This window comes from Camellia sinensis, chromosome 8 (assembly GCF_055761805.1).
Source record: "Camellia sinensis isolate YWXY chromosome 8, ASM5576180v1, whole genome shotgun sequence".
Classification (NCBI taxonomy): domain Eukaryota; kingdom Viridiplantae; phylum Streptophyta; class Magnoliopsida; order Ericales; family Theaceae; genus Camellia; species Camellia sinensis.
In genome coordinates, this window is record NC_138968.1 from 126247003 (window position 1) to 126274894 (window position 27892).

General features: G+C 38.3%; 1 protein-coding gene across 6 annotated transcripts; it reads right to left on the reverse strand.

The window, feature by feature from the left end:
• Nucleotides 1-1497: 1497 nt before the first annotated feature.
• LOC145788984 (uncharacterized) lies at nucleotides 1498-26552 on the reverse strand. Of its 6 annotated transcripts, none has more exons than XM_082883396.1 (5): nucleotides 26107-26530; nucleotides 25289-25803; nucleotides 23448-23836; nucleotides 22602-22851; nucleotides 1498-1686 (listed from the first exon to the last, which is right to left on the reverse strand). In XM_082883396.1, the coding sequence occupies exons 2-5, from the start codon at nucleotides 25512-25514 to the stop codon at nucleotides 1661-1663; spliced, it is 891 nt and encodes a 296-aa protein (XP_082739522.1). In that variant the 5' UTR covers nucleotides 25515-25803; nucleotides 26107-26530; the 3' UTR covers nucleotides 1498-1660. The 6 variants fall into 6 exon arrangements, with proteins under 6 accessions (XP_082739522.1, XP_082739520.1, XP_082739517.1 ...); XM_082883394.1 differs by lacking the exon at nucleotides 1498-1686 and adding an exon at nucleotides 2083-2153; XM_082883391.1 differs by lacking the exon at nucleotides 1498-1686 and adding an exon at nucleotides 14516-15081 and having other exon boundaries at nucleotides 26399-26552.
• Between the last annotated feature and the right edge of the window lie 1340 nt (nucleotides 26553-27892).

The window sequence follows — 27892 nt, forward strand, 5'->3', positions numbered from 1 at the left end:
CCATTTTTCCTTAGAATAACAGTCCATACTTTCAAAAAATATGAAAGCTCCTTTTTAGGGCTGCACTGTTTTAGTCTAAAAAAAGCATCTTTCTTGAATACAAACCAATTATTGGTTTTGATGTTTCGAACAGCAATTCCCACCCATAAGGGATCACAAGTCCTGCTTCGAAGAACATTACTTTTATTAAGAAACCTAAAACAGGTCTTTAATCCCTTTGAAGTAAATGAATACTTGAGCATTCTTGCATCCATTAGGTATGGAATGTGCTTCGAAGCCGGATTCGTAGTTTCAAAGCCGTTGTTATTTGACTCTTGGCGCCAAAATCTGGTTTCGAAGCCAAATATTTTATTTCGAAGCTAGTATTATCATCTGGGCTGTGTTTTTCCCTCCAAAAGTATCAATATTGAAGGAAACTCTTCGTATTCGTACTTTTAGCACTTAACAAATTACGCGATATATTTTCCAGACACAAAGGCTTTTAAAACCCTTTTATTTCGTGCTCTGAAATCACTCAATCGTTCAACACACAAACCCTTCTCCTCTATTAACCCTCTTTTCCTTGCCTTTTCCTTGCTGCTTGTCACCAATGGCTTCTTCTTCTCTCAAAGTGCTTGTTGGTGATCGTATAAGCCCAACCATGGCTTTGAAAAAATGCATTGATGAAGAGATCGCCAAGTTAACAACTAGTGAGTCAAGCGCCATAGACGGCCGTCTCTTCGTCCCTCGCCACAGTAACAAACAAGAATACATCTTGGGCCCCATCTTTCGAGAGGCTCCTGCTCAACTTCCAGTTTTATACCCTCGGCTGGAGGACCATTTTCTTCTCTACGAAGAAGGGCTCGATTGGGGAATTTGGAGGGTGACCCGACCTCATCGCTGCTGGCCAACATTGAGAGCTGAATGGAAAGAATGGTATGACAAAGTTGTACCTGTGCAAGAAGACGACCTGCAAGAGCTCTGTATTCTTGATGCCCTCCATCTTTCCAGGTTTATCATTCCTGAAGACCTTTTCTTGATTCCTGCTGCTCTTTGTTTTTGAAACATGGCCTTCAATTTTTTCCAATTTCAGTGTGGCATGATGGCTCCCACCGTTCTTGATATTTGCCATCTTTTAGGGCTTTCACCCCTTGGCTCTCCTTTCACTCCCAGTTATCCAGACCTCTCTGTTAAGTTCTCCCTTCCACCCTTAAACTCCTCCTACAGTGATTTTGTAAAGGCCGAAAATAAAAAGGTAGGTCCCGTGAGGGATTGTCACGACCCAAACCCGGCCCTATGGGTTTAGCACCGTAACCGGCCAGTAATCCGAGATTACCGAAGGCCTGCAGAACAGTAGTACAGTAAAACAGAGTACAGGGCCTGGCGGAAGCCAATACAGTAAAGAAACAATGCCCAATGAGCTGTGACAATCTGTATGCAAAAAGACTTTTCATACATTCATACATAAACAGTACAGAACAGTATACACAATATTTACAATCATTCAGACTAGGGACTCAATCCCTGCATAACAGTACGGTAAACATTCAGTCTATACAGAACAGTAAGACGGTACAGAAGGGGGAATCTAAAACACCCCTAAGCCTTGGCAAAATAGGCTTGGAACCTCGCAGTGAGGCACATAGGCTGGCTTGACAAAACTGGAGTAACCCTGACGCTCCTAGCCGCGGTCTGGTGCCTGTACACCTACACATATATATGAACAGTGAGCTAAAGCCCAGTGAATAACATAATGCGTAAAGAGGTTAAGAATGAATGTCCTTACAGTATGAAAGCAGTTCATTTAAACAATATTTTAGTCATTCAGGCAGTACAGTCATATACGGTACATCCATTAGCATAACAGTACAGTAAACAGTAGGTCTTAAAAGACCGAGCAGTAATTGATGGCCATCAGTCAGTAACAGTAGTGGTTCCAACAAGGGAACCGACAGAGATCTCTGTAACAGTAACAGTAAACAGTAGGTGCTAAGAATGCCACAATACAGTTCAGAATATAGGACATACATTCATTCAATTAACAGTAATCAGTTCAGAAAACAGTACAGTTCGATTGTTCAGAAGATAATCATTTGTGAACATATCTTTACACAATCGTTACTCACAGAGTTCGGGTGACAGTATGCTAGACCGTGTCTCCCCAGTCGCCAACCCTACACAGTTAACAGATTGAACACACTCTAAGCTACACAGTTGGGAAAGATAATAACTTAATCCCTACTTTGCCTCGGTGTGTTCTACATCTAAGCCCTCAATGAGATGCCTTAAACTAGGCCTAAGAATGCCTAGGATGGGATGAGGATGCAAAGATGTACTCAAAAAGCAGTTTCAGAAGTTTCAGCAAGACAGAGTCCCGCTCGAGCGCAGGTTTACCCGCTTGAGCGGACATGCAACAAAGGTACACGCTCGAGCGTCAACTTTCCCGCTCGAGCGTACTGTAAAAGTACTGGATGGGTGAAATCTCCGCTCGACTCCCGCTCGAGCTTGAGACACAATCCTCTGCTCGAGCGCCCAATCCTCCGCTCGAGCGGACTGTAAAACAGTGCAGAGAAATACTGGATGCTCGGATTCCACGCTCGAGCGCCACTTTCCCCGCTCGAGCGGAAGTGCAAAATCTGGGAATTCCAGATTGCACCTCCAAGCCAAAACCAAGTTTTCACAATTCAAAACTCGACCTCTTGGGCTGAATTTCCAGAAAACATTTGTAAACACATAGAATATCACGGTTCAAAGCTCAATTTTGAGAAATCAAAGCCCAAGGGTGTTTAATTGAAACCCAATTTCAAACCAATTTCATGAACAATATGAACATGCAAATATGCATGAATTCAAATCATTTTGAAGCTCCAATTTGATGCTCTAAGGAGCCAATTGTTTCCAAAACATGATGAAATCATGGCCTACACTCAAAATATGGACATGCATGCAACAATTTGCCATGAACTCAACTCAAAATCCAACAATACTAACACGCATGCATGAATTATGCTCTATATCAACATGTATGAACTAAAACAAGGCTTAGCTCTACAATTTAACATGAACCATGCAAGAATTAGCTCAAACACAAGAATGAGAAGATGAAATCCTTACCTAAGTCTTGTAGTCAAGGTTTGGGGGCTCAAATATGCAATCTATACTTCAATTACCAAGCAATTCCTCAAGAACAAATCTACTCTCTCTCTCTCTCTCTCTCTCCCTCAAGGTCGGCAAGAACAAGAAGAGGGCTGAGGAAAATGTTTGTTTCAAGTGTATACAAGGCTCACATGTTATATTGAGATAGTGGCCACTAGGGGTAGTTTGGTAAATAAGGCCAACTTAAGCAATTGATCAATATTTATTCTAATTTAATCATACCTAATCAGTTTTCAGATAAATATACCATAAAATCACATTAATTATGATGATCATAAAACATCAATCAATTCTGGCTTCGGCCGCCGATAAGCCCTTCAATTAGCAGTTTAAACACTAAAATACGAACAGATCAAATAAACAATCAACAGATAGAATGCAATTCCACGTACATACTCCGTCAATTCAGTTCTAGTTTTCAGTCAGTCAGTTCAGTACTTTAAGCAGTTCGGTTATCAGTCATAATCAGTTCAGTTTAACGGTAATCAATGGTTAACGGTAAGCAGTGGTGAGGGTTATTACAGGGATAGAGAACTTTTTTCCTTCATTTTGTACTGGTTGTGTAAATTTCTTTTTTGTACATCATCTCAGAGGATTATGCCTGAGTTTACTCCACTTGCGAAGGCACTTGTTTTGAAAAAACGTATAGCCCTGGCTCCTTACCTCTTAGGCCATGTTTATAGAGCATGTTCCCAATTTTGTGAGAAACCTCTCGATGTGAACGAAAGGGATCCCCTTTGGGTGCTCCAACTTTGGCTCTTCGCCTATTTCACTGACTTGCATCCCAAATGCTTAAGATTCCTTGTTCAGGACCCTAGCACTTATGGGGAGAAGTATGCTAGGATTGTTCTTTATCCTGCTTCATTTGCTTATTACCTCACATTTTTTCACCAACTCTCTATTTCTCCATCTCCCACCTTCTTTTGTCCCTTTGATGCCAGCAAAGGACCTGCTTGGCTGTAAACCTTTTTGGCTGATAAAGAATGTTCCATTTCACCTCACAAAGATATGTGGGCTTCTATTTTGCTACCAAGGGAGCTGTTTATTGGCACTTTAAACCCTCAAGCTTATAAATGTATAGCTGAGGTGTATTGCCCTTCTCAGTTTGTCAGGCAATTTGGGTTTACTCAGGAGATTCCTGTTCCACTTTGCAGTCTCTTGAATGTCCATCTTACAGCCGGAGACTTGAGAATACCCAGATCAAAGCTAGAGGTAGCTACATTCAGACTGCTGAAAGAATTATATGAGTTCACATTTGTCCCCTTTCTTCCATATGGCTTGGTTTTGAAAAGATTCCAAAACCGGTGGTCAGTCAACATGGAAGTGCGCCTATCAGCACACCCTCACGATTTACTGATAGGGTTAGGAGTGACTTCTAGGGCTAAATCAGCAACAGCTAAGAACATGCCTTCTCTTTCCACAGTTGCCCAAACTGTTCCTGCAGCCTCACCCCCTCCAGCTAGAGTCACTAGAGCTGCTGCAAAAAGGGGTAAGTAATTTTAGGTCACTTTTCTTTTCGACTCTTTTGTTTGCTTCCTTTACACTCATACATTTTGGTACAGGGTCTCCACAAGAAGAATCACCTAAGAGGACTGAAATTCTAGCCGCTCTCAAGGACAAACAACAACAGAAAAAGAAAAGAAAGTTGATACTTACTCCTGAAGAATCTGAATCCCACACCAAAGAGAGGGAGATTGAGAAAGAACAGGAGGTACCATTGCAGAGGAAAAAGAGGAAGCAGATGACTACCTCTTCTGCTGATTTAGTCGAAAACCCTATTCCTGGGACAGCTACCAAAGCAGCAGAAAAAGAACTTGCCCCTGAAGAGTCTGAATCCCATCTTGAAGAGAGAGAGGTTAAGAAAGAACAGGAAATGCCAGCACCAATAAGGAAAAGAAGGAAAACGACTGTCTCTCCTTCTGACTTCGTCGAAGACCCTATTCATGAGGCGGCTGCTAAGGTAGTGGAACAAGAACATTCCAGGGCCATAATTGTCTTTGAGAGAGCTGAGAAAAGACGGCAGTAGCAATTCTTAAGAGATGAAGCTGCTGCTGCTGATGCAATCCAGAGAGAGGCTGCAAAAAAGCAACACATTGCTGAGCACTACTCTCTTCGAAGCTCTCCTATTGCTGATATCACTTTTGAAACAAGTAACTTCTTTCAAGCCTTTATTGTTTCCCTCTTATCAAATTTTGGTGTTGAACTTGACATTACTGAGCCTATTCTTGGTGTTTCTCTTCTTTTGCAGAAACAACTACTGAACCTATTCTTCCAATGAGGACTCCCTCAGTTCCAGTTGAAGTTGAATAGATGCAAAATGTGAGGAATCTTCAGATGATGCTCACACTTCCTAGGCCTACATTCAATGTATCCTCCTTGAGGCCAAGCATTCCTGCATCTCTTTTTTTTGGATTAAATCCATATCTTCCTTACTTGTCTTTGGATCTACCTCAATTCATTTCTCTTTCGAGCGTTGCCCTTCTCCCTCCTCCTAAGGAAGTTTCACCTGCTGCTCCATCTCTGATGGTAGTTGATTCCCCTACAGAGGGTGCTGGTAGCTCTCCAACCCATGGTTTATTACCTTTACCTACTTCCAGCCCTTTTTCTCTTGACCTATTGGTGGCTAGGACCATAGAGACTGCTGAAGATGCTCCATCTATTTCTCCTATCCCCATGCAGTCTTCTGTGCCTTCCACCACTACCCTTTCTGCATCCCTCATGTCCACGGTTGAGGTAGATGTCTTTGAAGCGAGACTAGCCAGTCTCTTTGACATGCCCTCTACTTCTCCAATAGCCAATGATGAAGCTGAGCCATTAGTTTTGGCTGACTCTTTACTAGAAATTTTTTAGAGTCCTTCTTCCAGTAGTAAGCCTTCTACACCTCTGATAGATTTGGACAACTACCTGGAACTATTGATATCTTTTTCAAGGATTCCTTTCGAGGCCCTAGAGAGACCTATAATAAGGAATGGCTTCCTTTAGTGTTGCAAAATTGTTGAGCAATCCGGCATGTCTGTCGCAAGTCATCTATCTCAGGCAGCAGCTACTATTGACTTCTACATCAATATTTATTGTGCTGCCAAGGTTGTAGAGGAGAAATTGGTCAGAGATCAGGACCTTGTTTCAACAGTACATGCTGAGATATCAGAGCTGAAGGGACAACATTCCTCTGTCTCCCAATTTCGCACTCAACTACTGGAGATGAAGGCTCAACTTGAGGAGGAGTTATCTATAGTCAACCAGGCTTTAGCCCAAGCTGATACTAAGTTGCTGATCACCAACCAAGGACTGGCCGATCGAAAGCAAGAAATGACTACAGCCATTCAGTTGTTTTCATCTTTTAAAACTAGAACATCTATTGTAAAAGAACAACTGAGGCATTGTAATGATTTTTGGGCCAATTTATGGCAGAATGTATTCAACTTTTTATGAAAAACAAATTCTTATTTATCATTTGAGTATTTTTGTGTTCTTGTACTTGGCATTTATTTTTCTCCTTGTGTTTCCCATATAGTTGGAAAATAAGGCTTCAAATACCTGCCATTAATCTTTTTAGGATGTACATATCCATTCAAATTTCTCAAATGGTATGCTCCAAAAAGAAGGACTCTATGGACTTGGTATGCCCCCTCCCAGTTAGGTGAACATTTGCCAAACTTATGGCTTTTAATCCCTATTGGGAGTATGGTTTTCCACACCAAATCACCTTCATCGAAGCCAATGTGTTTGACTTTCTTATTGTAAGTTTTGGCTACTTTCTTCTTTTGAAAGAGAATGCTATTTAATGCCAGAATTCTGGCTTCATCTATTCCTTCTAATTCCAAGCACATACTCTGATGGTATTACTCAGGATCTAGCTGGTCTTGGCATCTTACTCTCAAAGACTTAACATTAATTTCCACAAACAATACAGCATCATGCCCATACACCAAGGCATAAGGAGTAACTCATGTGCTTAACTTTGGGGAAGTTCTATAAGCCCATAATACATCCAACAATAAGTTATGTCAATCCCTAGGATTGTCTTCCACAACCTTTTGTATTCCTTTCTTCAAGGACTTATTGGATGATTCAGCCTGGCCGTTGGCTTGTGCATAATAGGGGGTGGAATTAACAAGGCTAATTCCAAACTCTGCCACAAAAGACCTCACCATTTTCCCATCAAACACAGTCCCATTATCAACAGTTATAGCTTGTGGGATGCCAAAGCTATGGATTAAATCCTTGATGAATCAAATGACCTCAGTCTGGTCTACAGCCTTGTATGGCTTAGTTTCGACCCACTTGGTGAAGTAATCAGTAGCTACTAAAATGAAACAATGATGTTTCGAAGAGGGTGGGTGTCTTTTCCCCATCATATCCATGGCCCATCCTCTGAATGACCAAGGCTTTACTACTACATGCAGGTCAGCTATGGGCACATGCCTTATTGTGCCATGCTTTTGACATGCTTGGCAACCCTTTGCATATTCTATGCAGTCTTTAAGGAGAGTTAGTCAATAGTAAGAATGCCTTCGAAGCAGCCATTTCATTTTCACACCAGGCTGATGAGCACCATAGATGCCTTCATGAACCTCAGCCATAGCTGTTAATGCTTCTTTTTTGGGCCTAAACATTCCAGCAATAAACCATCTCCTCCCTTTTTGTAGAGAGCATCGTTATATATGATGTATTGCATAAATTGTAATTTAATTTTTCTGCTGGCCTTTGAGGATGGGCCAGCCAAGTACTGCATTATTGGAGGCCTCCAATCTTGTTCCTGCAAGTCATTATGATTGACTTCCAGGACCACATTCCTTTTATTTAAGGGTGATATAGATTTCTGGTATGTTGTTTGGCTTATGTCCCTTTGAGTATTATCCCTCATCTTGAAATTCGAAGCTTTCTGAGCCACATCATTAGCTCTATTATTCAAGAATCTTGGGACATGAGTTACATTTTCTATTTGAAATTGAGAAAGCAGATGTAATGCAACAACATAGTATGGCAACGTGCTTATACTTTGACATTTGAAAATCCCTTTCACTTGGTTAACCACCAATTGAGAATCTCCAAATATGTCAACTGCATGTACTTGTAATCCAATAAGAATTTTCAATCCCACTATCAAGGTTTCATATTCAGCTTGATTATTAGAACAAGTAGTTTCATCCACTCTAAAACCATGTGTGGTTTCTATTCCTTGTAGTAACTTAATCCCTATACCAATTCCAATTAGGCCATTGGCTTTCGATCCATCGAACCACATTTGCCACAGCTTAACACTAGCCATACCAAGTTTCATTATCTCTTGGCTCTCTGTTTGAGATGGATGGTCTGCCAAAAAATTGGCTAAAACTTGTCCTTTCACTACCTTTTGGGGAACATATTCTAAATGAAATTCTAACAAGGCTAATACCCATTTACCAATTCTTCTCCTCAACATAGGTCTAGATAACATATACTTAACTAAATCTGTGGTTGCAATTACCAAGACAGTTGTAGGCAAAAGATAATATCTTAATTCATTGCAGCAAAATACAATGCAAGGCAAAGCTTTTCTACAGCTGAATATTTACATTCACAAGAATTTAAAAACCTACTAAGGTAATAAACAGCTTACTTCTTGCCTTCTTCATTGTCTTGGGCTAAGAAAGCTCCCAATGAATCTTCTGCTGCAGCTATGTACAACTTCAAAGGCTTATCGCCCTTTGGTGGCATCAGCACTGGAGGGTTGGCCAAGTAGGCTTTGATTCCTTCGAAAGCAATTTGATGCTCTGCTGTACATACAAATTCCTCTTCATCTCTTAACCTTAGTAAGGAAGAAAATACTTTAGTTTTTCCTGCAGTGTTAGAAATGAATCTTTGAAGAAAATTAACCTGTTCAAGGAACTTTTGTAATTCCTTCTTACTTGATGGGGGTCTGGCTTCAATGATGGCTTTGGCTTTATTATGATCAATCTGTATTCCTTTCTTGTGTACTACATAGCCCAAGAAATTTCCAGATAATACGCCAAAAGCACACTTAAGAGGATTGAGTTTCAACTTGAACTTTCTCATTCTTTCGAAAGCTGCTTCTAAGTGAAACAGATGTTCCTCCATGGATTGGGACTTAACTACAATATCATCAATATAACACTCTAAATACCCTCCAATGAGGTCGTGAAAGATAGTGTTCATAGCCCTTTGATATGTAGCCCCAGCATTCTTAGACCAAATGGCATTTTAACCCATTCGAAGGTACCAATATTTCCAGGACATCTGAATGCTGTTTTGTGAACATCCTCATCCGCAATGAAGATTTGGTTATAACTAGAGTACCCATCCATCATTGATAAAATTTGATGCCCTGCTGAACTGTCTACCAGCAAATCTACTATAGGCATAGGATACTCATCTTTTGGGGTTGCTAGATTTAAGTTTCTAAAATCAATGCATACCCTCATTTTACCATTCTTTTTAACTACAGGCACAATATTAGATAGCCATTTAACATACCTGGCTGTCCTAATAAAGCCTGCCTTGAGTAGTCTAAGAATTTCTTCCTTAACTTTCTGAATCACTTCTGGACCCATTCTTCTTGGTTTTTGCTTGTATGACTTGAAGTTAGGCTTCATAGGGAGTCTATGTTCCACTAATGACCTATCCAATCCTGGTAGTTCATTATAAGACCATGCGAAACAATCTTTATATCTCCTCAGAATAACCAACAACTGGTTCCTGTCAAGAGTATTCAACCAAGCACTTATATAAATGGGTTGTTGTACAGCTCCTTCTTTGATTCTTTTTAGCTTCGAAGCAATCTCCTTACTGTGTTCTATTCCCAGGTTCTTTGATTCAACCTCTTTACCCTCCTCCTCATAGACAAAGTTTGTCCACAAGGTTTCTTCTTCATGTATTTCCTGGACTTTTGTTTCTATGTCCAATGCACAATATTTATTAAGGGCCAAAACTCTGGCTTGTTGCTGCTCCTGCTTGTAGCCAATTATCATGGCTTCTTTCTCTTGCTCCTGCACTTTCTGGACTATTGACTTTACATCCAATATTGAAAACTTAATTAAAGCCAAAGACTTGGCTTCTGGTGCTTCATCTTGCTGCCTACAACCAGGCATCATTGTCATCTTTAACGACCACCTCTTCATCAGCACTCTCCTGGACTAAGTGCTTCAGGTGTGTCACTTCCTCATCAACCGTCACTTCGACTAAGCTATCAGATTTCCTCAGTATACTGAGTGGTGCCACTCCCTCAATATACAACTTGGCCTCTGCGAAGTCTGCGCAGGCTATGAAAGGTTGAGGATTTGCATCAATTTCCTCTGCCTCTCCATTGCCTAGGGCCATTATTATTTTCTGATGCAAAGAGGAAGGCACATATTTGTTAGTGTGGATCCAATCTCTACCAAGTAAAGCATTGTACTTAGCATTAATATCGATGACGAAGAACGCCGTCATGCAGTCCTTGGTTCCCACACTCAGGTTGATGGATAGAATTCCCTAGGCCATCTGTTTGTCTCCAGCAAAACCAGCAATGGTTGTACTGGTTGGGACTAACCTGAGATTCTTTTTCCCTAATTTCTTTAAGGAAGATTTCGGTAGTAAGTTCACCGCTGCCCCATTATCCACCAAGACTCGGTTCAACTGTATCCCATCGAAGAAGGCCTTAATATACAAAGGCTTAAAATGTTGTGTCATAGAATTCGAGGGATATTTAAAAGGATACGAGAGGTTAATACTTACCACTTCTTCACTCTCATATTCAGTTTTCATTGGGGTAACCATTCCGGAATTATCTTGCACCATACTCACTTGTGAGTCTTTGCTAGAGATTGGAATTGGGTCAATTTCTTGCCCCTCTTGATTCTCATCTCCAGCTTGGAATTCATGCGGTAGTATGTGTACCATGTTCACTGACACTGAGCCAAATTAGATGGCTGGTTGCGTCTACTTCTCTTTTTGGCCACCTTGTTCAGTTACTCCAGAAGCATCCTCCATGCTGCTCTCTGGTACTTCATCCTTCGAATGGTCTGTCACAACTGGTTTTTCAACTAGAAATGTTTGTTCAGCCATGAAGGCTTCGAACATTTCTTCCCCAGACATTTCTTTCCTTTGGCTCAAACCAACTTCTTTCTCTGTCTCGCTGTCACTCTCCATCAATGCCTTCTCCAATCCCGCTAAACTGGACTTCTCTCTGGCTTTTAGTTCAGAGTGAATTTTAGCCAACTGTTCTCTGCTGCAACCCATTTTGCCTTGTAGAGTTGGTTTTGGAGTATGGTTTGACTCTAGATTCTTCTTTCCTTCTATCTGTACCAATAAAGAACTCTTTCCATTCTCTTTCAGGTCTCGCTGGTACTGAGTGTACCTACGCTGAATTTTTCTCCTTTGTGATCTAGAAATCACGGGGACCATATCTGGTTCCTTTGTTTTTGGGTGCTTAAGCAAGACCCAATTTTTTGGAGCCACCAAAGGAGGTTTGATTATCCTACCTTGGTTTCCAGCAACCTCTCTCTGGGTAGACACCTCCCTAGGTTTGTTCTGCATTACAAACCAGTCTGGAACCCCAGGTACCCACGAACCTACTGACCCTGCCGTTGAACTACTTCCTTTTTCCTTCGAAGCCTTCTTCGAAGCTAGCTGCGAAGGCCACTGCTTGGTCCTGACTTCATGCTTTGGGCCTAACTCAGGCCTTCGATGAAGGTGTCCACTTTCTATCTTGCGTGAGGCTGGTCTAGGGGCCAATCTCTGGCTTTGATCCCATAAACTGAACATTTTTCCAATCTCCTCTCAGAATGACTACTCTCCATTCTGTAATAATTAGGCGGCCTGGATTCATGTAAAGGCCTCTTGCCTTTGGAATGCATCCTATCAGCTGTTGGTTCAACCCTCAATGGCTGCTGCCTGACACCAGATGGATATGGCCTTTTATTGTAAGCATTGGTTGGTTTAGGACGTCTCTGCACATCCTTGTAGTATTGCTTCCCATCAATTGGAAGTCCTTTCAACCACTCGTAGCTTAGTCTGCATCTAGGACACATCATCTGCATTACAGCTGCTTCTAAGGAATCGTCATCCAGTGCTTCTTCCTCAGAGTCTTCCCTCTGGTATGAGAAACCTTGTCCAATAGCTGGTAGATTTCCAGTGTCTTTCTTAATAGTTGTCTGGTTGGCCACATGCATCTGCACATTGACTTCTTCCAATTTTTTCAAAGGCAGGTTCTGAAAATCTGGCACAATGACATTGGCTGCCACCTCTTCAATTTCTGGAAATGGATTACTGTCGATCCCCATGGCCTTTTCAGCTTTGGCTGGGAATTTCAAACTTCCTTTCCGAATTTGTTCTTGGATCCTGTCTCGAAAAACAATACAGTTTTTAGTCGAGTGAGACCAAGAATTATGCCATTTACAATATACTTTCCCTTTAAATTCATCAAGAGATGGAATTTTAACCCCTTTTGGTAACTTAAGGAAGTTGGCCGCAAGCAAATGATCAAAAATGTCATCTGCCTTAGTTAAATCGAAAAAGTATTTCTTGTGAAGGTCTTTCTTTTTAAACTGCTGGTCAATTGTTGTATCCTTATGAATTAATGCTTCACAGATCACAGGTTCTTTCCCCACAATCTCTGCTGCATCAATCTTATAGTTAGGATCTTTGTAGTATGTCTTGTATGATGCATTATTTTGATCTTGTTCCTCTTCTAGTAATGCTTTATACCTAGATACTTTGTAAGTTAGTTCCACTAAGTCCCTGAACTCTGTTGAGTCAAACTTCTTTCGAAGCCTAAACTCTAAGCCATTTTGAGTCAATCTTACGAATTCTGGCTCTGGCAAGATGACTCTACATTTATTTTGAGCCCTTTTAAATCTGGCAATAAACTGAGTAGCCTTCTCTTCAGGCCTTTGACTCAACCTTGCCAGGTCTGCCATGGTCTGGCTCCGATTAGAAGAATTTGGCATGAAATGCCTCTTCCATTTGTTGCCAAGTTTGGATTGAGCCAGGTGTAAGGTTAATATACCATACAAATGCTCTCCCAGTTAGAGAGTTTGGGAATAGTCTCAGCTTCATATAGTCATTATTAGTGAATTCACCGCATTGAGCAGCAAACCTAACAATATGCTCTACTGTTGATTGGTTTTCATTCCCATAAAAAAGGGCAAAATCTGGTATCTTGAAACCTCTTGGGTATTCATGTACCCTATCTACCCATTCTGGGTCTGATTTTCTGTATACAGGAGTCTGGACCCCCCGAGTCATCGGTCTACACATCTTCTTAACGATGTCAGCAATTTGGTCTCTAGGGATCATATTTTGTGCCTGCTGAACCACTGATGGAGGAACAAACACAGGATTTGGTGGACAAACATGTGCTTATGGTCCTCTTGGTCCATAAGGTGGTATGTTAGGGACTGGTTGTCCCTGTGGTGCAGGTTGCTGTTGGGGGTGTGGGTAACCCCTTTGAATTTGTCCTGCGAAAGGTGCTGGAACTGGTATTGTGTCTCTTCCATTTGTAGGAAAACCTTCCAATCACCCGGGTATAAATTCGAATAAGGGATTAGTGAACCCCCTTGTGCCAGGTATAGCTTCGAACGTGGGATTTGGAACCATTCTTATGCCATTTTCTTGTACTGGGCCAGTTCCACCAAATTGCATGGCTTTACTGTTAAATACTGAGGCATTTTGACCTGCTATAGGCCTCGGAATAAGCTCGTACCAAGATTGAGGTGATGGTCTTTCACAGTTCTGATTACTAGTTTGACCATTAGAATGTCCATTAACTTGCATAGGTTGTTTATCTCTAACCAATCATTCCTGAGGGACATTAGAAACTTCCTCCATGTGTCTTACGTTTGTTAATTGGTGGTTATTCATTCGATCCAAAAAGGATGTTGCCCACCTTTCCAGTGTGTTCATTAATTGCTGTCCCATTGCATCTATTAAGCCACCCCATGGATTCATTGGCTGAGTAGATGGAACAGTGGATGGTCCAATTCCTTGGTCTCGTCCAATATTACGAACATATGGTACTTGTTCTGAAATACTGGTCTGTTCGACCATAGGTTCTGATAAAATGGGAGTTTCCACAGGATGTATTATCACATTATCCTCTGGATTAGGTATCTCTACCTCTCCTTCCACGCCTTCTTCTAGGCGTTTATTTTCTCCTCGTCTCCTACGTCTAGCCATTTCAATTGGTCCCACTGGGCGTGCCAAAAATATATGTTGGTTTTTTGGCTTTCGAAGGTTATTATTGTAATTGCGAGTGTACCAGCAAGGATCAATCAGTCCTTACAGGAATTTAATTGCCAACCAATTATCAGACGATTGTGTTTTAGTTCTCTCAGCCTCAATGAAGAGGACTTTTACTGGTGGCTTGATTTAGGAAAATTAAGCAAAAATATCAATCAAATAAAGAACAACTAAAGCATTTCATTAGAATGAAAAATTTACAATGATTCAAACTCATTCTCGTAGAGGTTTACAGCGGTAATCTACTTGAAACTACTCCTATGAATGAAGTGCAGTGCAGAATTTAAAGTACTGGAATGTAAAGAACAGGAAATATAAAACTAAGTAAAGTAGAATAAGACTGGTTTTTTGGATCTGAGTCTGAGGGGCTTTTCTGGGGCCTTCTCTGCTATTTATACTGCTTAAGGATGACCATCGAACTGTATTTCCAACCGTCAAACTGCTCCTCCATAATCGCTGATCATGTTGCCTCAATTTTAGCTCCATAACACCATCACTTGCAGTTAGGCTTCCCTCCTAAATTTGAATTCAAATGTGAGTAACCGATGATACCACATCACTTTGTATCTCTCTGCTGATCCACTGCTACTCAGATCTCGTAACAACCAATACTAATTGCCACGTGTACGATCAGGATCGAAGATTTGAATAGTCTTCCCGTACTACCCTTACTTTGCCACGCGTCGAATTGTAATTGGCTTGTACAAAATATGTAGCCAACAAAGACTGAAGTTGAAAATCAACTTGGTAAGAAAATCAAAAAACTAAGAAATGATAGAGGTGGTGAATATGAATTACTTTTTGGTGAGTTTTGTAAAGAACATGGAATAATTCATCAAACCACTGCTCCTTACTCACCTCAGCAAAATGGAATTGCTGAAAGGAAAAATAGGACTTTAAAAAAAAAATGATGAATGCCATGTTAATAAGTTCTGGATTACCTCAGAACTTGTGGGGGGAAGCAATACTTTCTGCTAATTATATTTTAAATAAAGTACCCCGAAAGAAAGTGAATCAAACACCTTGTGAAATGTGGCATGGTAGAGTACCATCCTACAAATACTTAAAATTGTGGGGATGTTTGGCTAAAGTGGTTATTCCTAGTCCTAAAGGACTAAGATAGGTCTTAAGACCATTGATTGCATTTTCATTGGTTATGCCAAGAATAGTAGTGCATATCGATTTTTGATTCATAAACCAGAAGATTCCGAAATGCATGTAAATACTATTATTGAATCTCGAAATGCATCTTTCTTTGAACATGTATTTCCAAATAAGACTAGACAAGAGACTAGTAACAATAAAAGATCTCATAATACTATTACTAGTCAGGATCAAGAACATGATCAAGAACAAGAGTTAGATCAAAATGAGGTAGAGGAACTTAGGCGTAGTAAACGTGCTAGAACCTCAAAATCTTTTGGTCCAGATTTTCTAACATATTTGTTAGAAAATGAGCCTTTAACTTTTAAAGAGGCTATATCTAGTCCTGAAGCTCCTTTATGGAAAGAAGCTATCAACAGTGAAGTTGAATCCATCTTGCAAAATCACACTTGGTAATTAGTGGACTTGCCACCAAGTTGTAAACCTCTTGGGTACAAGTGGATTTTCAAAAGGAAAATGAAAGCAGATGGATCAATTGACAAATACAAGGTAAGACTTATGGTCAAAGGTTTTAGACAAAAAGAAGGTCTTGATTACTTTGACACATACTCACTGGTTACTAGAATAACATCCATTAGAATGCTAATTGCCATTGCATCTCTATACAATTTAGAAATTCATCAAATGGATGTTAAAACCGCTTTCTTAAATGGTGAGTTAGATGAAGAAATTTACATGGAACAACCAAAAGGGTTTTCTGTTCCAGGGAAAGAAAAGAAAGTGTGTAAATTGGTTAAATCATTATATGGTTTAAAACAAGCACTAAAGCAATGGCATGAGAAATTTGACAAGGCAATGATACCAAATGGATTTAAAATTAATGAGTGTGACAAATGTGTTTATATTAAAAATACAGACAAAGGTTATGTATTTGTATGTCATTATGTAGATGATATGCTCATCATAGGTAGTAATAATGATATGATTAAAACTACCAAGAAAATGTTGAACAAACATTTTGACATGAAGGACATGGGCATTGCTGATTTAATTCTTGGTATGAAAATTACCAAAACATCAGAAGGATATACTTTGTCACAATCTCATTACATTGAGAAAATACTTGACAAATTCAGCAAAGATGATGATCATCTTGCTATAACACTTGTAGATGTTAATTTGTATCTTTCTAAGAATGTATAGGAAAGTATTTCTCAATTAGAGTATGCCCAAATTATTGGAAGCTTAATGTACTTGATGAACTGCACTCGCCCGGATATAGCTTATGCAGTAAGTAAATTAAGTAGATATACGAGTAATCCAGGAGTAGAACACTGGAAAGCTATTATAAGGGTTCTAAGGTATCTCCGATTTACTCGTAATATTTGGCTGAATTATACTAGATATCCAGCAGTACTTGAAGGATACTATTATGCAAATTGGATATCGGATACAAGAGACTCAAAGTCCACCAGTGGGTATGTCTTTACTCTTGGTGGGGCGGCTGTATCTTGGAAATCTTCCAAACAGACTTGCATTGCTAGGTCTACTATGGAATCAAAATTCATAACTTTAGACAAAGCAGGGGAAGAGGCAGAATGGCTTCGCCATTTCCTTGAAGATATTCCAATATGGCCAAAACCGGTGCCTGTTATATGCATACATTGTGATAGTTAATCAGTTATAGGTAGAGCACATAGTCATATGTATAACGGTAAGTCACGACACATTCGTCGTTGACATAACACCGTAAGACAACTACTCTCTAATGGAATTATTTCCATAGAATATGTTAAGTCTAAAGACAACACAGCGAATCCACTAACCAAAGGGTTAGTAAGAGAGTTAGTTGAGAATTCATCGAGGGGAATGAGACTTAAGCCTATTACATAAGAGTTACCACAACAGCAACCTAACCTAGTTGACTGGAGATCCCAAGATCTAGGTTTAATGGGACAACTGAGTTGTGAATGACTCAAAAGGATCACTGGGGAGTTAAACTCCTACCCATTTCTATGATGAAATAGTGACGACTGCAGCATTTAAGGTTAAGTAAAATTTTCATAATTCTTATATCTAGATAAACCTAGTGGAGTATGGCAGGATACTCTTCATAAGCATCACCTATGTGAGTGTGAATTGGGCCGGTTCTGTGAGATTTGTGAAGGGCTACAATTCTCTAGAGCACTCATAAACGACCAGGTTATTCAGGGCCAAAATGAACACAATAGTGAGAACTAAACTGTGTCTGGGAATATATTGTGTGAGTTCTATTGTCTTGGTTTATACAAACGGCTGAACAATTCAAGACATCATGTTCACTTGTTAGCTAGTAAATCCGGTAGTGTCTCACAAGGGAAGGTTCAAAGCCAAAAGCTACCTATCCTTTGCAGAATATTTCCTATTTCTATACTCTTTGTAATTAGATCATGTTGTTGCATTTTCTCTCCGTCAAATTCCATTCATGTGGGGGATTGTTGGAAAAATGGTTTAATATAGGTATATTTTTTAGCCCAATTTTAAGTGGGCCCCAAACGTCTTTTGGGGTGGGTCTGAAGAGGTGAAGTGTTCCTTACCCCGTGGCAAGTCACACGGTGAAGACGGAACGTCAAAACCATTTATGAGTGAATGGGAAGTTGACGTCGTTTTCGGGTCTAACATTAATTTTTTAAATAAAATTCATTTGGGTTTTTTCAATAAAAAATATTGTGAGAATTTAATTTAAATTCTAAATTCAAATTTTAGGTTCCTAAGTGGTTTCCTAAAGTTTGTAATTGTGGGAATTTAATTTAATTCTAAATTCAAATTTTAGGTTCCTAAGTGGTTTCCTAAAGTTTGTACCTCTTACTTTATTTATTAAACTATTCAAATAGTTTAATATATATATATATTCATCTTATTACAATATATGCCAAAATGCAGTAGGTAAAGTTGAACAAACAGTTGATTCTAGTTTTAATTTGAAATCATTAATTTGAGAAATAAGAACGGGATCAGTTAATTGTTGGTCAATACGTTTATAATTAATTTCTTCTTTAAGAAAGTTTAAATGTCGAGTTAGTCTGTGAATAGTATGAGAAATAGAACAATCTTTTAATTGATTTAATTCTAGCATTTCAGGTGGAGATAAAAATTTAAATGTAACAAGTTGGCCTAAAATATGAATAGTTATGCCGTTACTAGATGTAGTAAATGGATATAGTAAATAGATAAACGGTGTTATATATTCCAAATAGTTATTAATAATAAAGTTCCTAACAGTTCATTTGTTTGTCCACCAATGGACACTTTTCAAATAAACTGTTAGGAACTTTATTATTAATAACTATTTGGAATATATATATATATATATATATTAAACTATTTAAATAGTTTAATAAATAAAGAAAGAGGCACAAACTTTAGGAAATCACTTAGGAACCCAAAATTTAAATTTAGAATTAAATTAAATTTCCACAATTACAAACTTTAGGAAACCACTTAGGAACCTAAAATTTGAATTTAGAATTTAAATTAAATTCCCACAATATTTTTTATTGAAAAAATTCAAATGAATTTTATCTAAAAAATTAATGTTAGACCCGAAAACGACGTCAATTTCCCATTCACTCATAAATGATTTTGACGTTCCGTATTCACCGTGTGACTTGTCACGCGGCAAGGAACACTTCACCTCTTCGGATCCACCTCAAAAGACGTTTAGGGCCCACTCAAAATTGGACTAAAAAATATGCCTATATTAAACTATTTTTTCAACATTGTGAAACTCCAAAATCAATATCCAATGACATGACAAGCACTTATTAAATAATTTTTATGTTTTAATAAGTTCCTAAGTAATGACACATCATTTAGGATTGGTTTTTGATCCAAAATTAAGGCCTCTTTTAGAAAAGAAGTTAAAAGCTGCTTTTTAATTTTTAATCTCTTTTAAATCACATTATCTCTTTATTTTTTTATATATATTTTAAATCTCTTTTAGGTTCAAAAACATTTTTCATATATGTTAGGGAAATGCTAGAGAGCTCTAAATCTAGAGCTCTAATTTGAGCTCTAGTGATGTGTCTAAGTAGTAAAAAAAAAAAAAAAAAAAAAGGCAAGACACAAACATCACATCAGAGTGGGTCCTACATTACCATTAGAGCTATTAGAGCTCCTATATTAGAGCTCTAAAGCATTTTTGATTGCGAAATAAATATATAACAAAAAATCCTCATAGCTCCTTGTTCGAATTAAGCCCGTACACAGGTGGAATCTCACACCTCAGCAGACCATCCATCTCATCAATCTTCATCAACTAGAAGTCTTGTCGGACCCTTTTAGAAACTAACCGGAATCAATGTCGGGACAGTTTACAGAGTCTTGTCGGACCCTTTTAAAGTGCACCCTCAAAAGGTGTGCCCAATTTTTTAAAAGGCGTGCCATCAAAAGGCGTGCCCAATCCATAAAAAGGCGTGTCCACTTTATTAAAAAGATGTGCCATGAAAAGGCGTGCCAGTGTGTCGGGCGTCAAGAGGCGCGCGATGCGCGTGGCTGCCTCGGCTATTTAACCATGACAGAGCCTGAGGCCGAGGCAGAAGCAAAAAACCTGCGAAATCCTCTGTAAAACTCTTCGTTGTGCTGAGAGAGAGAGGCTGTAACACTGTTGTGCTGAGAGAGAAACTCTGTAATACGCTGTAACACTCTGTTGCCCAGAAAAATGGCCTCGTCCTCGTCTTCCCGTGCACTGCTCACCCTCTTTCCCGACCTCAACGAGTCAACGAGAGAGAGAACTGGTGCGGTGGCACTAGAACCTCAACCAAGCGCCCCGGAGTTTGCTCCGTTGAACTTTCCGATGCGGTCGGTGGAGCAAAGAATGGCAGTGCAGTCGGATGTGGAGGCCAATCAGTATACTTTGAAGGCATGTGTGGAAAGCATGACGGCGGTCACAAACCTGTCGAACCGGCTGCAGAGTAGGACAAATGAGGTGCAGCATTTAAACTCCCAGCTGGCTCTGCTCCAACGCATGTATAAGGATGCGCGAGCAGAGATAAGTGTGCTGAAGGCAGAAAATAAGGAGCTTAAGCGGAAGGCTACCGTTATGTTCCGATTTGGAGGGCCGCCATATGCTGCAGTGGAGGAGTATGGGGGAGTGAACGTGCTCGGTGGACAAGGAAACACGGAGGCAACACCGGCAAGGACCGTCCAGGACGGAGGCAAGAAGAAGAGGTCTGCAGCAGAGTAGAGAAGAAAAATCCCACTGGGGTGTGTTGTTGTATTTTTTTTTTTTTTTTTTTTTTTTTTTTTGTTTTTTGGTGTAAAATGGTGATCGGGGGGAGCCCCGACATGAATAAAAGGAGTTTGGGGTGCAGTTTATGCCTCTGTGTGTTTTGTTTTTTGTTTTTTTTTTTTTTTGTTTTTTTTTTTTTTTTTTTAATGAAAAGGAAAAAAAGGAAGATAAAAGAAAAGAAATAAAATTGGGAAAAGCGGGATCAGCAGAGATAAGTATGTATCTGGGTTGTTGGTTTGAAAAGAAAAGAAAATAAAGGTGAAGAGAAGTATGGGTAATATAGTATAATAAAAAAAAGAGAGATATATATATATAGATATAAAATAAAAAAAAAGGTGGGTAAAATAAAATAATGATGATGGGTGTGCAAACTTTCGGTTACTTTGCAAAAGATGGAATAAAATAAAGATAAAAAAAAAAGAAAGTGGAGTGCATTGATTATTTAATATAATAATAATAGTAATAAAAAAATAAAAATTAGACCACTTGGAGAATGTAATACCTCCTTTGCAGACCACTTGGAGAGAGAACCTACCTCGAGCTCTCATAGATGTCCAATTCACTCAGTTTTGCAGAGTCCCGAAAATTCTCTTCTTTGGTCCCGTTTTCAGGAGACCTAATGATATGGTTTCCGTTTTTGAAATGACACCGTTACTGCCGATAGGCAGGTTTCCATTGCCAGAAGCTGGAGCACTTAAAGCACGACAAAGAAGTTGCTGCTGCGGAAGGTAAAGAAGGTGCTGAATTTTGACGAGTAGGGGTCGATGGGCGAGAAGCTGACCTATTGACTGAGGTGGATTTATTTGAGTAGGTACTATATTGGGTACTAGAGATTGAAGGGCGAGTCACTGAACTGCTTCTGATTGGTCTTGAGTGATGGTTGTTCTCTGATTGTGACACTAAAAGCCTTGAAGCCTTAGTTGTAGAAACTGATCTAACCGTGGAACTGCTTCTTGGAGCAGCTGACAGTGGTTGAGACTCACTTCCATTCAATGAAGGAAAAAGAGGAGTTCCAGGAGGAGTGAGAAGCCAATCATAGTCATGCTTTCCTCCTTCGGCCGATGACAATAGATCATCCATTCCACTCTTAGCCAATTTTGCTGATCCAACTGAAAGTTTCCCCAATTTCACCAAAACGTCAGATTCATCGGAGGAAGCGACGGAGAGGCTCCGGCGATTCCTAGAGAATAAATCCAAGTTCTCGTCGGCATCTCTGGACATTCCGGTGAGGCTAAGACCTCGACGGTGCTGAGTTCCAGCCGGAATATTCCTCCCGCCGATCATAGATTCCTTCAAATTCCGATTCATATCTACAAATGCGGCTCCAAAAACATCTCCAAAAGCAAAATATTGTGTGGAGAGAGAGAAAAGTAGAAGATGGCAGAGACGGAACTTTTTTGTGTATTTTACGTCATCGAACTAGAGAGAGAGAGAGGGAGAGAGAGAGATTTGAATTGGTTGAGATCCGGCGGGCGGTCAAGGCAAGGTTGCCGCCCGCCGGAAGGCGAAGAACACTAAAATCTTTAACCTATTGCTCTGATACCATGAAAGAAAAACTGATGTATTATTGATTTATGTATGATTGATGTTACAATTACAAGGATTCCTATATATAGAAGAAAATGTGGTAGTAGGTGTAGGAGTGAAGTGGAGGTGGTAGGTGGAGTGTGTGATAGTGGAGGTGGTAGGTGTGGAGTGTGTGATAGTGGAGGTGGTAGGTGGAGATAAATTCTAACATTTGTACTTGACTTTTGAAAAGGGACTAATATTTTGAGACAATGAAAAATAGAATAAGGGACTAATATTTTGAGACGGAGGGAGTATATAAAGGGATTTGCATAGAGCTAGTATGGTTGACGGTTGCCAGTAATACCTCTACACCCATCATGGTCAGCCCGATTATAGTAATTTGTAACAAGGACCCTTTTCTCATTGATTGCAATAGCAAGAAGCCCACACATGCCAGCAATCTGGGCTCCAATACCAAATCCTGGCAGTCTCTCCCAATCAGCTACAAGAAACCTCACATTAGGATCACTGCAATTCACAGGATGCTGGTGGACCCATATGTCTCGCTGCACTTTCCTAGTATAGGGATAATTTTCTTCATCCGATCCTGTTATCTGCAAAAAAAAAAAAAAAAAAAAAAAAAAAAAAAATTATGAAGATTAGGAATTTGGGGGGAAAATGTGAAAAAAGAAAACCAAAGATTTGCTGTCAAAACAATGACATTTCAAATATAAGAGATTCGGCTTGTTGTTGTTGCATTTCAAGTTGGAGCCTTTACATTTCATGTAAAGCAAAAGTAAGGCCAAGTTTGGGAAGACTAAATAAGTGTACTTTTTGACTTTTTATGAAATATGGGTTGGATTTGGGTTGGGTTTGAAGTGATGTGTTAGAGAGATGATGTGACTTAAATAAGATGATGTGACTTAAATAGGATAGTGACTTTTTGACTTTTTGGATTTTTTAGGGGATACCAAACTTGACCTAAATCATTTCATCATCTTTAGTTTCTTTTGCTTTTGACTTTACTGAATTGACAGTTAAAACAATTATCTCCAAATATTGATGAATTTTATGTTTTGAACTTAAATGAACTTAATGAGAAAAACATACATATATGTGGATGCATTTGCATATATATATATATATATAACCGATGAAGCTAAAATTACATTTCCAATTATCTCGAAACTAATAATATCAGGAAACATACCCAAGGAGGATAAGCACCTTCGGATATAGCTTGACGCCTATAGAACTTGAGCTGCGCATCATTTGAGAACGGGTAGGTATCTAAGAATCCCTTCCATGTTGTCCAAAGAGGGAAGCTCTCATTCTCAACATGTTTATCGAGACGTTCATTTAATTGTGCACTCAATTTGCAGTTCTCCAAGTGAGGGGCTTTTGGCACATTCAATCTGCTCGGTCCAACACCTTGCAACAACTCGCCTTCACTATTTGTTGGATTATTTAATAAAGCAGTCCAAGCTGAGTACAAGGAGGACACTCTCTCGTCAATTTCATGGTCGAAGCTTCCATGTGAATACATCACTCTCTCCGTTTCTTTCAGTTTAAGATTGCAATCTCCATTTGTAACCATATCTGCAATACAATCTCCATTTGTGATCATTAGCAAATACTTACCATCAAAACTATATTTCACTAATGAAAGAAACATTTGTGAAATTAATGGATGAGTCATTAAACTAGACCATGATGGATCAAATTTTGCAACAAGTTTGATACATAATGAAAGAAACAAATTATGAATTAGAAATTATTCCAACTTTAATAGGCTTCAAATGCATCAATTTTTTATGATGCATTTTTAATAGTCAAAATTTATTTAAACACCCCAAATTTCAGCCATATATAATTTTTAATCTGTTCGTACAATCATAAGAATTGAAAATTTTAACTCTCAAATGATTATTCTAGTTTCTAATTTTTTCTTTTATTTTACTTTTTTTTTCTTTGCTTTTTATAGCAGATAGTCATTAAACTAGACCATGATCTAGCAACTTTGTGTAAAGTATAAACATAAGGAAATAATGAAATTTTGTGTTAGAAGTAATTCCCACTTTAGACTACTTTAAGTACACTCTTTGAGGATTCTCAATTACATATGTTGAGTGTTGACTCATGAATTTGCACTGAAGTTTGACTGGGCCTCAAAAAAAAAAAATCTAAATTACATTTCTCGCAGCTGTGGCCAAATTTTCGCAAACAGCATTTGTTTAATCTTCAATATACTATTATCTGAAATTTATATATTTCAATGAATTCAGGATTTTTTATTTTATTTTATTTTATTTTTTCTAATCATCATTTGTCACAGTGCCCACACTTTGTTTTCCAAAGCTAATAATCAAATTTTCACAGCAATTTGGCCTTAAAATTGATTAATAATAGTTTTTTGTTGTGGAAAAAAAAACCTCTGTTCTATTGAGTAACCAGGAAAAAGAAGCATCTAACAAAGGCACAAAAACAGAGATAAATTTCTCAGTTTTACGGATAACCCCCCAAAAATAAAGCATTTAATGAAAATTGAACATGAGATGAGGCAATTCAACTCACAACAAAGCGCATATTAAAATCTTCAACAATAACAATACTAAATTACCCAGAAAAGTAAACTCATGGACGACATTAACCACATCACACTAAGGTGTCGTTTGGGAAGAGCTCATTTGGGCTTTTTGGCTCTTTGAGCCACAAAAGACAGAATAGGCTATTTGAGCCATCATACCTAACTCATAATCATTATACTCTTCTCTCACAAAAAAAGTCAAAAAAGTCAAAAAGTGTTTCTTAAACGAAGCTTTTAAAAGGCCAGGCTCAAATAGCCAAAAAAAAAAAAAAACAAAAATCCAACCCGCTTCCCAAACGGAGGCTAACTTTATTTGGGATAAAAAATTATGTGTAGATAGCATTTTTCTAATATCATAGCCAAAAGATTACCAATATGGATCACAGTAAATGGACTGCAATGAAAACATGAGAAGCAGAACATTGAATAACAAAAATAGAAAAATAAATTAAAATGGAACTTACTAGTAATAGTATCTGAACTTGAATTCCAAGAAGTAATTCCAGAAGAAAATGAAATCCCACCAAACTGAGAGGTATCAAATGAAGTGAAAGCAGCCAGAAAGAGTGTTGTGAGACAAACCCCACTGAGAAAACCAACCACACAAATCTGACATGGAAATGAACTTCCCATTTGCAGAGCTTTCTGTGAAACTACTCTTTCAAGACCCTTGTCATTTGATTCCTCCATTTCTTTCCCCCAAATGCCCTTTTTTCAAGCTTTGCTGCTATTAAATATTGTTGTTTTCCTCCCAACCAACCAACTCCTAACTACAAATCACATGAAATTGTGTTGAATTTTCCATCTTTTTCTGACAATCTAATTGAGACCCATTTGAGATAGATTGAAAACAAGCAAAACCCATAAGTTGGATTGTAGTGATGATCAGAAACCACAGAGCTCGAGGAAGATTAGTCTCCAAGTGGTTCAAGAAAGAATAGAATCAAAGTTTGGTGATCCTCTTGTACTTTCCTTCCAACTGCAACAAATAATGAAAAACCCATTAAAAATTCATGCCATAATATTGATACAAAGCAATCACCAAGGACTAATTATTATGGGTAGGAAGGAAAATATATATATATATATACATACATATATATATATATATATATATATATGTATAATACCAATTTGGCAAATAGAGTTTGATCAATCAAAGACCCATATATTTAAAGGATCACACAAGCCCTACCAATTTTGAGAGTAGAGTACACGAAGTATGAAGAGAAAAATAGAAAAAAATTTAAAATGAAATTAAAAAAATCGCCCTTTAAGAAACCTTGCAGTTGGATTGAGAGAGAACACAGAGGAGCAAGTGATGAGTGAGGGGTATCATCCAAGAAGGGAAAGCATGCAGAGAGACACTTGTACTATTATTATCCTCATTGAAAAGTAGAACTCAATTGAGAGAAGAAAGGCACCAAAATATAATGAAAAATAAAAAATAGGCAAAAAGGAAGATATATACATTTTATACAAAAAAGAAAGAAAGAAAGGGCATTTTGAGTAAAAACAAAAGAATAAGGAAAATTGTCAGATCAGAGAGAAAGAAAACGCATTGGGAAACTAACCCTGTAACTGTAAGTATAACCCACAATTTTTTTATTTTTTATTTTTATTTTTTTGTTTGTTTTAATGGCTTTCGAGAAACTCAAAGAAACATTGGAGAGCAAATGTGTGGAGGGAGTCTCTCAGGTCACTACACCAGACCTCCACTGTCTAGATAAAGATGATATACATACATACATGTACAACAGTTTAAAAAATGAGGATTAGGTGGCGTTTAAAAAATAAGGATTAGCTAATAGCTAGTGTAGGTGGCATATGAGAAGTTCTTTTGTGAGGTCTAACTCATTTCTAAATTTAATATACTCTTTGAGTTGACCAATGGAGTTGCTTTGAGCTAAGGGCCTAAACCTAAGGCTTTTAAGCCTATGTAAAATGAAGGCATAACTTGTTATTAAAGCACCGTGATAGTAATATTTTTGTAATTAAATATAATTTAATGAATTCTTTTTTATTAAAATGATAAATTTTAAAATAATAAGAATTTTTTTTAAGGTCCCTGGTATTAAGAGTTTATAGCATAAAGGATATCAAATATTTTCATAATGTCTAAGGTCCCTCATACATTGATCTAGAGAAATTTCAATCTCTAGAGAAATTCTCTCCAAATTTCTCTGGACTTAAATTTCTCTGGACTTCTCTTCAAATTTCTCTGGACTTCCCACTGTCCAGAGAAATTCTCTCCAAATTTTTCTGGACTTCTTTTCAAATTTCTCTGGACTTCTTTTCAAATTTATCTGGACTTCCCACTGTCTAGAGAAATTCTCGCCAAATTTCTCTGGACTTCTCTCCAAATTCTCTAGACTTCCCACTGTCCCCAAATTTCTCTCGATTTCCCACTCTAATTTCTTTGGACAAAGTAAGTTCAAGTCTCATCTTAACCTAAACTCTCTCTCACTCTCTAATATTTTTTCTTTGGATATATGGTTCCAGAAGAAGCTTCTGATTCTCCAAATTTCTCATAGCCATTATTGGTCATTCAAAATCAAAGAATTTCTCTAGTTACCTACCAGGAAATATTTCTTGGTTATCTAAACTTCTTTATTATTGGTCATTCAAAATCAAACCAAACTAGAGAAATTTGGGCTACCTAGAAACAAAAAAACAATTATAATTTTCTCTGTGTTTTGAACAAACTAGAGAAAATTGTAATTATTTTTCTCTATGATTATTTTTCTAAGAAACATTTTATCAAACAGGTTAGCTTCAAAGCTCATAGCTATATGTTTTACAGTTCTAAAAAGAGTTTTGTCAAACCAAATCTCACAGTTATGTGTTTTGGAGTTCTAAGAAGCATTTTGTCAAACAGTTTAACTTCATACTATATACATGGATGTTTATATGTGTATGAGTTGTGAGAGAGAGAGAGAACAATCTCCTCTTGACCAGTCAAGAAGATGAGGACATCACGCTCAGGTTCTGTCAAGTGGATCTCTATAACAGTGATTAGAGATATATCTAGGTAGTCACTTTCTGGCTACTTGGTATAGAGTATCTCC

Bases quoted from the DNA above. Each gene is read 5' to 3' on its own strand.
- LOC145788984 (XM_082883391.1), bottom strand. From the start codon at position 25,514: ATGGAGGAATCAAATGACAAGGGTCTTGAAAGAGTAGTTTCACAGAAA. The intron at 23,837-25,288 runs GTAAGTTCCATT...ATTGTATTGCAG, and splicing joins AAGTTCAGATACTATTACTA to ATATGGTTACAAATGGAGAT. The intron at 22,852-23,447 runs GTATGTTTCCTG...TTTTTTTTGCAG, and splicing joins AAGGTGCTTATCCTCCTTGG to ATAACAGGATCGGATGAAGA.